Genomic DNA, 13,107 nt, shown 5'->3' on the forward strand with positions numbered 1-13,107 from the left:
CCAGGACTCTGAGACCATGACCCAAGCTGAAGGCAGCGGCTTAACCCACTGAGCCACCCAGGTGCCCCCAAAAAGAAAGATTTTAAGTTAAGACATTGTTTTTTCAAAATTCGAATCCAATGATTTTATGCTCTAAGTAACTTGGTTTCTAGGGGTTTTGAAGGTAAAGTTTCCTGGTACCCCAGTTCTCCTACACCCGTCCTTAAACTTGGCAAAGTGCTTCCGTAAGAAACCTCCATCAAACCCCCTGCCTAGTGAATTCAGGGAGCTTCCGGAGCTGGGAATGCACAAGCCCTTTGGTCATCCTAGAAGCTTGCCCTCCCCTCAGTACCTCCCCCTATGCCTCTCTTCTGTTTGTTTGTTCCTGAATTGTGTCCTTGTTAATAAACTGGTTAATGTAAATAAAGTATTTCCCTGCGTTGTGAGCCAGTCCCGAAAATTACTGAAGCTGAGGAGGGGGCTCATACCTGACGTATGGGCACCCGGTAAGAAGTTACAAGTGGCCCCCTAGAGACTTGTTGCTAGCACCTGAAGTAGGGTTGATCCTGTGGGACTGAGCCCTCCACCCGTAGGGCCTACACTCCCTCAGGAGTTGGTGTCCAAATTGAGTTGAATTGTTGGACAACTAGCTGGTGTGGGAGAGTCAGAGAAATCATCCTTGGTGTGAAACTACCACCAAATTTAGGGTCCGAGGTGAAGTCAGAAAAGAAAACACCACAGGTGGCCCCTCACGTGAGGGACCCACTGAGGACCGAGGACGGGGTATGGGAAGGCCCAGGGCTTCCCCTGACAACAGTGCGCAAAGGGCCTCAGAAATGCCCCCAGCGTCAGGTGGCTGCTTCCAACAGCGCCAAACAGCTTGAAGAAAGAGAACAGGGTCAGGTTCTTAGCTGCCGTGTGTCCTGGCACAAACGACTCCTTCTCCGATTTGCAAAGGAGCCTCCTGTTTCCTGCGGCTCATGGGGCTGCGGCAGCCCATCATCAAACCCACAGGCTGATTCTGTGGCTTCCCGGTTAAATACTGACTGAATTCAGAGCCTCCTTAAATCTTTGAGGGGAGGGCGCCTGGGTGGCTCAGTGGGTTAAGCCGCTGCCTTCGGCTCAGGTCATGATCTCAGGGTCCTGGGATCGAGTCCCGCATCAGGCTCTCTGCTCAGCAGGGAGCCTGCTTCCTCCTCTCTCTCTCTCTCTCTGCCTGCCTCTCTGCCTACTGGTGATCTCTCTCTGTCAAATAAATAAAATCTTTAAAAAAAAAAAAAAATCTTTGAGGGGAACGCTAGGCACTGCTCCAGACAGAGCAGAGTGTGCACAGCAACACCGGGAAACACTCCACAAGCTCACGTCCAGTGGCAATTGTCATCTTCCTTGACCCGCTGGCGTCACCCGACATGGCAGGCCACTCCACGGTCCACCCACACTCCCCACACTGCTCCTTCCCATAGCCCTCTTCTGACTCTTCCTGTCAAGCTGTAATGTGGGCTCCCCAGGGCTCAGCCCTCAGGTGTCATTTCTTCCCTATGTACCTTCCCCTTGAGCGCTCGTTCAGTGTCATACCTTAAAGCGTTGTCTATGCACTGATGATGCCGTTTCTTACCTCTGGCCTAGGCCTCACCTCCAGACGACAAGAAGCAACTGTCCCCTCAATGCCTCCCCTTGGGTATCTCTGGCATTAAATCCGAATGCGCCTTCACTTGACCTGTGGACCCCCAGCACCACGCTGCCCCCTGCGGCCCTTCCCATGTCCCCAGCGGTGACCTCACCCCTGGGCATGGCCTGTTTCTCATATGCCTTCATCCAAACCAGCAGCCAATCTTGGCTCTACCTTCACACTTTAGGCAGAATCCGACTACTTCTCAAGAGCCCCAACACCAACGTCAAGTTCTCTTGCCCAGATTGTCACAGTGGCCTCTGGACAGGTCTCCTGGCCTCCACTCTGCCCCCCTGTGTCCTCATTGTGTCCTGTGTCCTCACTGTGTCCACCACCATTAGAATGTCAGCTCTGTAACAACAAGGGCTTGTCTGTTAGGCTTACTGCTCTGCCCCCACGGCTTAGCCCACAGTAGGCACTTGATGTGTTAGCAAATGACATGGGATGAAGAGAGATGGAAGAACTCAGAGGAATCTGATTACCATCAATGGCAGCCCCTCTGCACCCCCTTCCCCCGGAAGCAAGGTGTCCTCCCCCGAGACCTAGTGAGGGAGTCAGTTTACCAGGGGAAGCCGACCCTCCTGCCCCTCTTCCCAAACTCCTTAACATCCCCGGTGCCTTAAACTGTAGATGGGTTCCCGCAGGGCACCTGATGGGCTCAGTCAGCTGAGCACCGTATGTGACTCTTTGTCTCAGGGTTGTGGGTTCAAGCCCCACGGTGGGTGTAGAGATTACTTAAAAATAAAATAAATATAAAGATGGATTCCAGCATGTCTGGAGGTCTTATTACCAAGTCAAACCCAGAGGGGAAGGCTTACATATCAAAGGAATTGTAAGACTTTGTTACTTTACTTTGGTCACAATATGAAGAGTATGTGGGAGAAAGGATCCAGGTCTGGGGCCAAGGAGATAAGAAACGAAGTTTAGATAGGGCTGAATTTATCAACACAGGTGCGTCTGCCAGAAATCTGGGATTCCGTGTGCTGGCTTGAGCTACAAGGGGTCGTTCTGTGTGTCTATTTGGCCAGAAGGAAAGCTGAGTCTCACTAAACGCAATTGAGATGCCGAAAGTTCCCTGGTCTCATGTAGAGGAAAGAATCCAAAGCCTCAGAAAGATGTGCTCATTCATTGAAAACAAATGTTGGACTGAGTTTCTCAGACAGCTCACCCAGAGATACGCCCTTCTCTGTCGCTTAGAAGCTCGTTGCTGAGGGGAACGTCTTTCAGAAGTTTGTCTGCCTGGGCAGCTATAACACACCAAGTGGCTTAAACAACAGAAAGTTCTTGTCTCTTGGTTCTGGAGCCGAGGTGCTGGCAGGGCCACGCTCTCTGTGAAGGCACCGGGGAATCTGAATGAGGGCCCAGCCTAACGCAGTACGACCTTACCTCAACTCAGTACATCTGCAAAGATGCTATTTCTATCTTTCTTCTTTTTTTTTTTTTAAGATTAATTTTATTTATTTGAGAGACAGCATGAGTGGGAGAGGCAGAGGAAGAGGGAGAGAATCACAAGCAGACTTGGTGCTGAGTGTGAAGCTCCACACGGGATATGATCTCACGACCCTGTCATCACCACCTGAGCTGGACACTTACCCAGCCGCACCACGTAGGTGCCCCCAAAGATTCTATTTCTAAATAAGGTCACATTATGAGGTCAGGGGTTAGATCCTAAATGTCTGAATTTTTTTGTAGGGGGAACACAATTCAACCTTTACTTACTAGACAATAGAGTCACTGTTCTCCATGTGGGGGATTCTTTTTTTTTTTTTTTTTTTTAAGATTTTATTTCTTTATTTGAGAGAGAGAGAGAGAGAGAGAAGGAGGGAACACAAGCAGGGGGACAGGGAGAGGGAGAAGCAGGCTCACCATGGAATAGGGAGCCCCATGCAGGGCTCAATCCCAGTACCCTGGGATGATCTGAGCCAAAGGCAGAGGCCTAACGACTAAGCTACCCAGGTGTCCCCTTTCTTTTTTTTAAAGATTTATTTAGGGGCGTCTGGGTGGTTCAGTGGGCTAAAGCCTCTGCCTTCGGCTCAGGTCCTAATCCTGGCCTCCTGGGATTGAGCCCCGCATCGGGCTATCTGCTCAGCAGGGAGCCTGTTTCCCTTCTTCTCCCTCTGGTTGCCTCTCTGACCACTCATGATCTCTCTCTCTGTCAAATAAATAAATAAAATCTTTTTAAAAAATAAATAAAGATTTATTTGAGAGAGAGAGAGCATATGCACACACTCACAAACCGGTGGAGAAGCAGAGGAAGAGAATGCCAAGCAGACTCCCCACTGAGCTCAGAGCCCGATGATGCAGAACTCAATCCCAGGACCCTGCGATCATGACCTGAGCTGAAGTCAAGAGTCAGAGGCCCAACTGACTGAACCATCCAGGCGCATCCTCCATTTTTCACTTTTTTAAAAAAATAATATTTTATTTATTTACTTGCAGAGAGGTCACAAGCAGGCAGACAGGCAGGCGGGGGCGGGGTGGAAGCAGGCTCCCTGCTGAGCAGAGAGTCCAATGCAGGGCTCGATCCCAGGACCCTGAGATCATGACCTGAGCTGACCGCAGAGGCTTAACCCACTGAGCCACCCAGGCGCCCTTCCATTTTTCACTTTTAATAAAATAGTTTTGTTCAAACAACAACATGCCCAGCCCCACACATGACTGATCTAAGCCAAACATGCCAACATTTCCTTTGCCAAGTGATCACTGTATTTTCTTTTATTAATATATAGTATGTATTTGTTATATTATAAACCTAACTCAAATGTTGCTGAAACCTATGGTTTTTTTTTTAAGATTTTATTTTTAGGGGCGCCTGGGTGGCTCAGTGGGTTGGGCCTCTGCTTTCAGCTCAGGTCATGATCTCAGGGTCCTGGGATCAAGCCCTGCATTGGGCTCTCTGCTCAGCAGGGAGCCTGCTTCCCCTCTCTCTCTGCCTGCCTCTATGTCTACCTGTGATCTCTGTCTGTCAAGTAAATAAAATCTTTTTAAAATTTTTTTATTTTATTTTATTTTTAAAGATTTTATTTATTTGACAGAGAGAGATCACAGTAGACAGAGAGGCAGGCAGAGAGAGAGAGAGGGAAGCAGGCTCCCTGCTGAGCAGGGAGCCTGATGCAGGACTCGATCCCAGGACCCTGAGATCATGACCTGAGCTGAAGGCAGCGGCTTAACCCACTGAGCCACCCAGGTGACCCCCAAAAATTTTATTTTTAAGTAATCACTACACCCATTGTGGGGCTCGAACTCACTGCCGCGAGATCAAGAGTCACGTGCTCCACTGACTGAGCCAGCCAGACATCCCTGCTAAAGCTTATGCCTTTGGAACAGCATTTCTTTCTATCCAAATGTCCTCTGACCCTAACATCCAATGATGGTCATTGTTTCCTAGCAACCCAAAATGCTATACAATTTTTCAATACGACGAAATATAATCCCTCTTCCTATGGCTGTGGTAGAATGTTGGACCTGAAGAAAAATTCTCGTAGTGTTAGATCTTATTCCTTCTGCTGTTGCTTTGCTATTAGAAGTCTTTAACATCTTCTCCCAAAAGTGCTGAGGCCTCTCAGGTCAGGTGTCCACCCAGGACCTCAGTGTCCAGAGACGGGGGGAGGACCATCAAGCTGTCCCCTAATCTTGACCACCAGGAAGACCATCGCAGCTGAAATCGCGCTGAACTTGGGGATGAAGGCCAGAGGTTTCTGTCACTGATCGTGACACAATTGGGTAAGGCAGAGCCATAGCTACTGGCAACATCGGACCTGACAGAAGCAGCCTGGCCACAGCTACCTCCATCCCGACGCACTGGGAGAGGTGCAGATGGGCAGCCAACATGTCCAGCCCCATCGTGTCCACTGAGGAGCAGCCCTGCGACTTGCCCTCCAACAGCCTGGCCCCAGCGCAGGAAGCATGCAGAGTCCAGTGAAGTCCTGGACCAGGAGAAAGGGAAAACCCTGCCTGTCACCATCTTCCCCAACCCAAAGGCAGGTGACAAAGAAAACAGGGCAGAACCAGCCAACACGCTCCCACTCACAACGCCCTGCCGCCCCTCCATCCTTGACCCAGCCCCTGGTTCCATCTGCTCCCCAAAGATGCCATGATCTGGAACCCATAATTTCCCCTTAACGGTCCTCCACCTCAGATGCCCCTTCACACATCTGCTTCCTGGGCGAGGACCCAGAATCCTAGGCTGGCCCAGAGAAAACTCGGCCCTGTCCCTGCCCATGGGCACCAGGCCCAAGACTAACTCCAGGACAAGACAGCTTCCTCTCCAGAGAGGGGTAGGCATGGAAGTGGGAGCTGGACTGAAGATCCCAACACAGACCTATGAGAGACCTCAATGTGGGAGTCTTCAGAACCAGCTGAAAATACCTCAGAAATGGAGAGATGGCCACAAGCTACAACCTTAGATTCTCATTTTTAATTTTTTTTTTAAGTAAGCTCTAGGCCCAACATGGGGCTTGAACTCACAACCCGGAGATCAAGAGTCACATGCTCTACTGACTGAGCCAGCCAGGCGCCCCAATTTTTTCTTTAAGTATTTATTGCAAAGAATGCTGGACACAGTGTGATATGCAGCTGAGATCCACCAACCATCACCCATTCCAGGGAGAATGGGAAAATGTCTTTGACACAAGCACATGTGTCTTCGACACAAATGTTTTGACACGAGAACCGTCATGGATAAAACCTGGCAGCCAACCAGTGGGTGGCTGCCCATGCAGAGAACACTCCAGGCAGAGGCGGAGAGGATCTGCCCCAAGCAATGCCATGCCCCCAGACTTCCCTCTGCCCAATCCCAGTCCTCGTAACACTCTGGGTCCAGCAGCTCCTGACTGCCCTCGCTGGTTGTGCTTCGGCCAGCCGGTCCTGGAGAGGTGGGGACGTCTCAACGTACATGGCGCCAACCAAAGAGACCCACCAAGGCCAACAAGCAAGCATGTCCAAGTGACCAAGTCATCGAAACTCTGGGGGACATGGAAACAAGGGCTGTGGTCCCCACGTCCCAAAGGCAGTGGCATGGTCCTCTGGTCCTGACTTCAGGGCTAGGGGCTCTGGCAGTCATAAGTCCAGAAGCTCCTGCCCCAGCCCTCCACCAGGTCTGTCCACGGCCACTGCAGTGCACAAGGCTGAGATGACCAGCCGGGGCGGGGGCACAGGTTCCCCTCAGGGGCAGGTGGTACCTACAGGCTGCAAAGCCCCAGGAGGCTGGGAAAGATGGGCTATTCTGCCAGGGAAGTTTTCAGGTACAATGTGGGCTCAGAATCCCGGACCAGGACCCACTTGTGGACGGCAGGGCCTCCGACTACAGATCCAGACACCCCCTCACGCAGTTTCTCAACTTGTCAGCCATGCCTCCTGCCCAGAGACAAGATGGAGCCAGGACCCTGGCACCCAGGGAGGCCAGCCTGCCTCCCTGGGCCCAAAGGAACTCAGGGGTGTATGACAGATGGCAGCCCCCCGGGGTGGTTCTCACACCAGGCTCCCACACACGGGAAGCCGAAGCTGTGCCATGCTGGGAAAATCCTCCCCTGGGCAGGGTGCCCCCGCCTTCCTGCCGGTCCCCTATTCGGTCTCATGGGCGGAGGGCAGCGAATGCCAGGACAGGCTTGTTTCTCTGAATGGTTCACAGCAAATGCATTTCTCGGCCACCAGGGTCCGCTCCTGTGTGGACACAGCGGTGACGGGGCAGAGGTAGCGAGGGGAGCACAGTAGGGGACGGAGAGGCGGGATGGCAGCCTCTTCCTCGAGCACCTGGGTCGGCACAGGAAAGGGCGTTCACACGACCACCCCGACTTCATGTGCTTTCACCGGGACAGCCATGGGGCAGGGGTGGCTTGGGCCCCCAGCTCCCCCAAATGTTCCAGCGTATGCACGGTCGAGAAGGGGTGACCACAAGGGCCGCACCCCCTGTGGGCTTCTGCTGAAGTGAGCCCACGGCGTTCACGAGCTGCTCCGACACGAGGGCCGGGCCTCGGCGGCTCTCCGGTTCCTGGCGGGGCAGGACGGGAGGGGCACCCCCGGGCAGATCCAGTCTGGCCAAAGCTTTACAGCAGCCCATCGGGCACGACGTCTAACCCTGTCACCATCGATGAGGAATCAGGGGGACCAGTGCATGGCCTCTGGGATGTTCCAGCAGAGAAACTGTCACACGGGCCTGGGGGCCTGTCATGACCGTACCTGCAGAGCTCAATATCTGCCTGGGGGTGGCAGTGGAGGAGACATGGTCACTGGTGAGCAGGGACCGTGACAAGGGCTTCCTCCGGGGGCCTCGAGATGTCTACATTCTGCAAAACACACACACAAAACACAGAACGTTCACTCTGTGGCCAGAACAGATGGACACTCACTGTCCTGCTGTCTACTTTACTCATCGCTGCAGTCTTCTGGGTTCACATACTCACCCTCCCAGAGCCCTGGCTGTTGGACTCCAATCCCTAAATTTCCCTAAGAGCCAGGTGCCCAGGAGCCTCTCCACAGGTGAGTGGGTGGACGAGCACAAAAAGTCAAAGGCAGGGGAGGAAGGTGCTTGGGTCCTGCTGGCTCCTTGCTCACGGGACCGGCAGTGCCCAGAACGAGGCCATCCCACCTCCTGTCTCAGATGTGAGGCAACTGGGAGGGAACAGTGGCTGGGGGCTCAAATCCTCACTGGTGGGGGCAGGGAAGGGCACCCCGCTCCTGGGGGTGCCCACCTCCTGGTCTAAGTCTTGGTGGGCAGGTGTCTGATGAGGCCCCAGGAGCCTGTGTACCCCTCCTCGTCTGCGGCCTGCTCTGTCCTCAGCGCCGGGGCGCAGGGCGCCCTGGACCTCCTGAAGCTGTCAGCTACAGACGGGCCTCACCCAGCCACAAAGACCAGCCCCTTCCATGGCTGCGGGGCTCAGGCCTGAGGGATACGGGGCCTGACACTTTCCTCAGCTCCATGAGACGGTCCTATGAGTCCCCCAATCCTGGTGGCCCATCTTCTTGATTGTGGGCCCTCACAACCAGCACCTGCTGAAGCAGGTCACCTGAGGCCACCGTGATGCGCCCGGACTCACAGGGAAGAAGAAATGGCCCCCAGGGGCCCACCTCTGGGTTTGCTGAACCAGCCACTCCAAGGGGAGGGACAGGTATGACTCTGATGCGGGATGGGGCAGGCTTCCTGGGGGCCCCTTTCCCATCTCAGTTTGCTCCCAAGAATGGGCTAGGGCCCGGGAATCCTGCCACCTAAAGGGAACCTGGGGTCAGCGGAAGGTGGCCTCTCGGAAGCCAGCATGCAGAGGGGGGCAAAGGGGCTGCCAGGGAACCTATGGGTCCCATCCTATAGATGTTCAGCTCCCAGTGCCTACCAGGTCCAGGGGCTTCTCTTACCATCACCCTATCAGTCAGAGAGGGCCCACTGCCTTCTGGACTTCCCTCAACACAAAGGGCACCTGTTAGGACATGCCTTCCCCAGTGACCTATGGGGGCCAGAGGGGGCCTGCAGCAGAGTCTCAGGACAAACAGAGAAGAGGCCTGCACGGTGGATGGTCCCAGTGAGGGGGCAGCGCCTTAACACATGCACATATCTCTGCCAGTGGGGATCAAGGCCAAGGGGCTGCAGGCGAGCAGCCCAAGTTGTGCACCTTTGGCAGGGACCCAGAGCCCCCCATACCCCCTTATGGGGGGCAGGAGGCACAATGGAGACCCCAGGAGCCTTCTTGGTGCACCTGACTCCGGGAATGGGATCCAGAAGGGCCAGTCCAGGCCTTGGTAAGCAATGTGGCAGAGAGACCTCCCATGGACATGGAAAGGGGTTCTAGGTAATGGTTCGAGGAGCTTCTGTCTTAAACAAGGCACTGGGGGAACACAGGGTCATGAACTGCTCTGTAGCAGGACCATCTCTATCCAGCACCAACACACTCTTAAACCTGTAGAGCCCTTTCCCCAACAAAAAGCACATACCATTTTAGTTTTTAAAGGTGCTTGAAGTTGGAAAGGATGCCCATGAAGCCTGAACTTAGAGGGGATCATGGAAGAATCTCCACCTGTACCCTCGTAGGCCTCCTGCTTCTTTCCCAGCTGAGGCTCCCTCTCCCGCTGGCTCAGACCTCTACGGTAGGGCTGCTGGGAAGCCACCATACCCAGGGTCAGGTACTTCCTACCCTGGTGGCCCAGCTCCAGGGACTTCCCCACTCCCAGGGCAGCCCCCTTGGGAAGGCCTGGTCCAGAGCCATGACCTTGCCCTGACAACAAGACAGCAGGCTTGGCACAGAACTCAAGTTCTCTCTGGCAGGCACCCCAGCTGGCCCTGGGCCTGGGAGATGCTGTATCTGAATACCCCTGGGAATAAGCTCACCACCCCAGCCATAACCCCGCTGCTACCTGAGGCCTGTCCCGGTGCGTGTTCACAGCCATCACATTCAGGAATATGGACTCCACTTTACAACCTGCCAAAGGGAAGATGTAAATCCATTTCCCCTCCTGGAGCCGTAGAGGGTAGAGGCTTCTCTCGGGTGGGAGCCCTGGGTGTCAGAGAACAGGCAGCCATTCTCAGCCTCACCCAGTCCTCCCACCTTAGGCAGCTTTGCACGCGAGGAAGGACGAGGCACGCCTCAGCCCTGTGTTTATCATGTGCCACCATGCAGCCTTGGTGAGAAGCCCAGACACCCAGGAGGGCTTCCCCGAGGACATGAGCTGTCCACTGCCGGGGCAGAGCCGTCTAAGCAGCCCCAGGCCTGAGCTCCACATGTTATCGATCCGTGAGCCTTCAGGGCCCCTGAACCACTCATACCCCAAGCCACAAACACAAGGCCAAATCCACGTCACACCAGGGGCTCTGAGCAATGGGCACGAGAGGATGGGCACACAGGGGCCTGACATCAGCTGTCACTGGGCTTTCTGGTTGTTCTCCCAAGGACACGACCCACTGAGGGGTGCCTCGTAGCATGTGCTCAAGGTGATGAGCTGAGACCCAGGAGCTTAGGAGGTGGCCTGAAGTCCCTTGCAGGCATAATGAAAGGCAGAGGTGGGGCTCAAATGAGTCCGCCCTCAAGATACTCTGAGTATTTTAAGGCCCAGGTCCTGGGGGCCGTCGGGGTTTCAGAAAAAAACAGAAAAGCCCGTCATGCGAGTGGATGATGGTTAAGGATCGCTGGAAAGGCTCAAGTGGCCACAGAAATTAAAACCAAAAAAAAAAAAAAAAAAGGAAACTGGGAAAGGCAGTGAGTAGACAGTAGACAGAGAAAGAATGAGACCCTAAGCCCCTAAGGGGATTTTCAAGGGATCTGCAGAAACATCATGGAGCCCCGTGGAAAGCCAGTGTCTGGCAAGCAGGCCAGTGTTCCAGAAGCTTCCTTACCGTAAGCCACAGGGGTCAGCTTCAGGACGGTGTGCAGCGGACACTTGAGGTAGGGCAGCTGCTCTGTGAACACAGATGGGCAGGACTGGCACACCAGGGACGCTCACATAACAGTCCCTCTGTCTCTCTCACATATACACACCCCACCTCCCTGGGGGCCTGCCGGTACCTGCCGCCTTATCAAGGAAGTAGGCCAGGAGACAGCGCATCACGGCCTGGTGACAGATGACCAGCACATTCTCTTGCCTCTCCAGCTCCATGATGACAGGCTCGAGGCGCTGGACCAGGTCCTCATAGGACTACAAGGACAAGCAGGAAGGGTCCCTCAGGCCCTGCTCCAGCGTTAGTGATGGAAATGTTCTTTTTTTTTTTTTTTTTTTGGAAATGTTCTTGGTAGCAGGCTACCTCCTCCCTTCCAGGACCCTCACTGTTGGGGAGGCTATGGCTAGATATCCTCCAGCCTGGCACCCTGGGGGCATGGGCAGTGGGGGTGGGCAGCTCCGGGCTAGGGCCTGTCACTATAGGACAGTGAGATGTCCAGCTTGAGAGGGAAGCTGGGAGGGGAGAAGAACTGGCAGTCTGGGAAAGAGAATGCATCCTCTAGCCCAGGGCCAGGTCCCAGGAGGACTGGAGGGCCGGGCTGGGCCTCAGGCTGCCAGCCAAAGGGGGCCATCTTCCTGCCTACCCACAGGGACCCCAGTGGAACCCCCAGCTGCTGGAAAGTAGGACTGGGAGTAGAGATGCAGCGCCCTTCCAGCCCACGGCAGATGGAACGCACAGAGAGAACCATGGGGGTGGGAGGAGCAAAGACCCCCAGAACTTTCTGGAACATGACCCATCAGCATGCCTGAAGGCCCAGGAACAAAGATCCTCATGGTCGAAGTGCCCTGGGCCTCCCCTGGGTGCTGCGAGGTAGCCAATGAGGGAGCCCTTGGACCAACCTATGGGCCCTAAGGTGTAGAGACTTCCGCTGGAGAGCAAGCCCTCTTTGCACACAGTGAGCAGGCCATCAAAACATTCAAAACACAGCCTCAAGCTGGAGCCGGAAGTGCCCCCCGCAGGCTGACGGGGAGCAATGCCCCTAGTTCCCAGGGAATCCTAGATCAGTTCTTTCGGTAACTGTAATTTCCCTGCCTATTTCCCCTGCTGTATTCTCAACTCTGAACAGGCAACTGCTTTGCTTCTTTCTATGGTTATCTGGGTTAGTTTTAAATCTGAGCTTTGCCTCACAGTACGATGTAGGGAATAATTAATGCTCCCCGGAGCCTTACTTTTCCTGAAGATAGTCTAGCAAGGGGGGCCAAGAGCCTGGCACCTGGGGTGGGGGGCAGCTTCTGCAGCGTACATATGTGTGCGTCTGTAGGGGTATCTTTATCTGGCCACTGTCCCAGGCCACCTCCCGGAAGTGGGAGATACCCAAGTCAAAGGTGACCGACTTCTGACCTGGGCCCTGGGCTGAGGCAGGAGCCAGTCTGAGGGAAGGTGTCTGAGCACATGGCTTCTTGTGGCCACGACTCAACTGAGGAAGGTCTTCCTAGCCTGTATTCAGGGCCCTGTGTCTGGAGCCATGGGGAGGGCATGCATGATCCCTGGGATACCCTGGTGGGGAAGGGGAAAGGCAAGGATGTGGAACATCGGAGAGTGGGAATCTAACGAGTCTCAGAGTTGGGAGTCCCGTGCAGCCATGTCCATCTGCCGCTGAAGGTGGGTGGGGACCGCGGCCTGGGTATCATGGAAGGGAAGTGGCATAGATGACACACACACCCAGCTGGCCAAGTTCTGAGGTCAGGCCCCACCTGCTGCCCACGCAGCCTCCAGAGTCCCCCAGGGGCCCTGGGACAGATGGCAGGGGGCAGCTGGGGCTAAGCCCCCATATCCCACCTACCTCCCCCTTGGGGTACCGGTACCGGTACTTGTCCTGGTCCCGCAGGGCAAATTCCAGTGGATAATGATCTTGAATTTCTTCGTAGGTCATCTCCTCACAGACACCCTAAGGAGATACAGAAGTCGTCACATCTCCCATGCCAGGCCCGGGGATCAGCCCTGTGTCGGGGACGCGGGGGAGGGCAGGCAGAGGGGACCAGGTTTACGGAGCATTTCCTGGGCTACAGGGGCTCTCCCAGCTTGGAGCTTAGAATCCCTC

The 13,107-nt window shown here is 54.7% G+C and overlaps 1 protein-coding gene across 3 annotated transcripts in view; it reads right to left on the reverse strand.

The window, feature by feature from the left end:
• Positions 1 to 4,882: 4,882 nt before the first annotated feature.
• PFKFB4 (6-phosphofructo-2-kinase/fructose-2,6-biphosphatase 4) overlaps positions 4,883 to 13,107 on the reverse strand; it is a 35,081-nt gene continuing 26,856 nt past the window's right edge. For all 3 annotated transcript variants that reach the window (XM_032318863.1, XM_032318854.1, XM_032318868.1), the window contains 5 exons: positions 12,850 to 12,954; positions 11,134 to 11,263; positions 10,965 to 11,027; positions 9,989 to 10,053; positions 4,883 to 7,932 (listed from right to left, as the gene is read on the reverse strand). In XM_032318863.1, coding sequence (XP_032174754.1) covers positions 7,873 to 7,932; positions 9,989 to 10,053; positions 10,965 to 11,027; positions 11,134 to 11,263; positions 12,850 to 12,954 — 423 coding nt within the window. In that variant the 3' untranslated portion in view covers positions 4,883 to 7,872. The remainder of the gene's footprint in view (positions 7,933 to 9,988; positions 10,054 to 10,964; positions 11,028 to 11,133; positions 11,264 to 12,849; positions 12,955 to 13,107) is intronic.

This window comes from Mustela erminea, chromosome 1 (assembly GCF_009829155.1).
Source record: "Mustela erminea isolate mMusErm1 chromosome 1, mMusErm1.Pri, whole genome shotgun sequence".
Classification (NCBI taxonomy): Eukaryota; Metazoa; Chordata; class Mammalia; order Carnivora; family Mustelidae; genus Mustela; species Mustela erminea.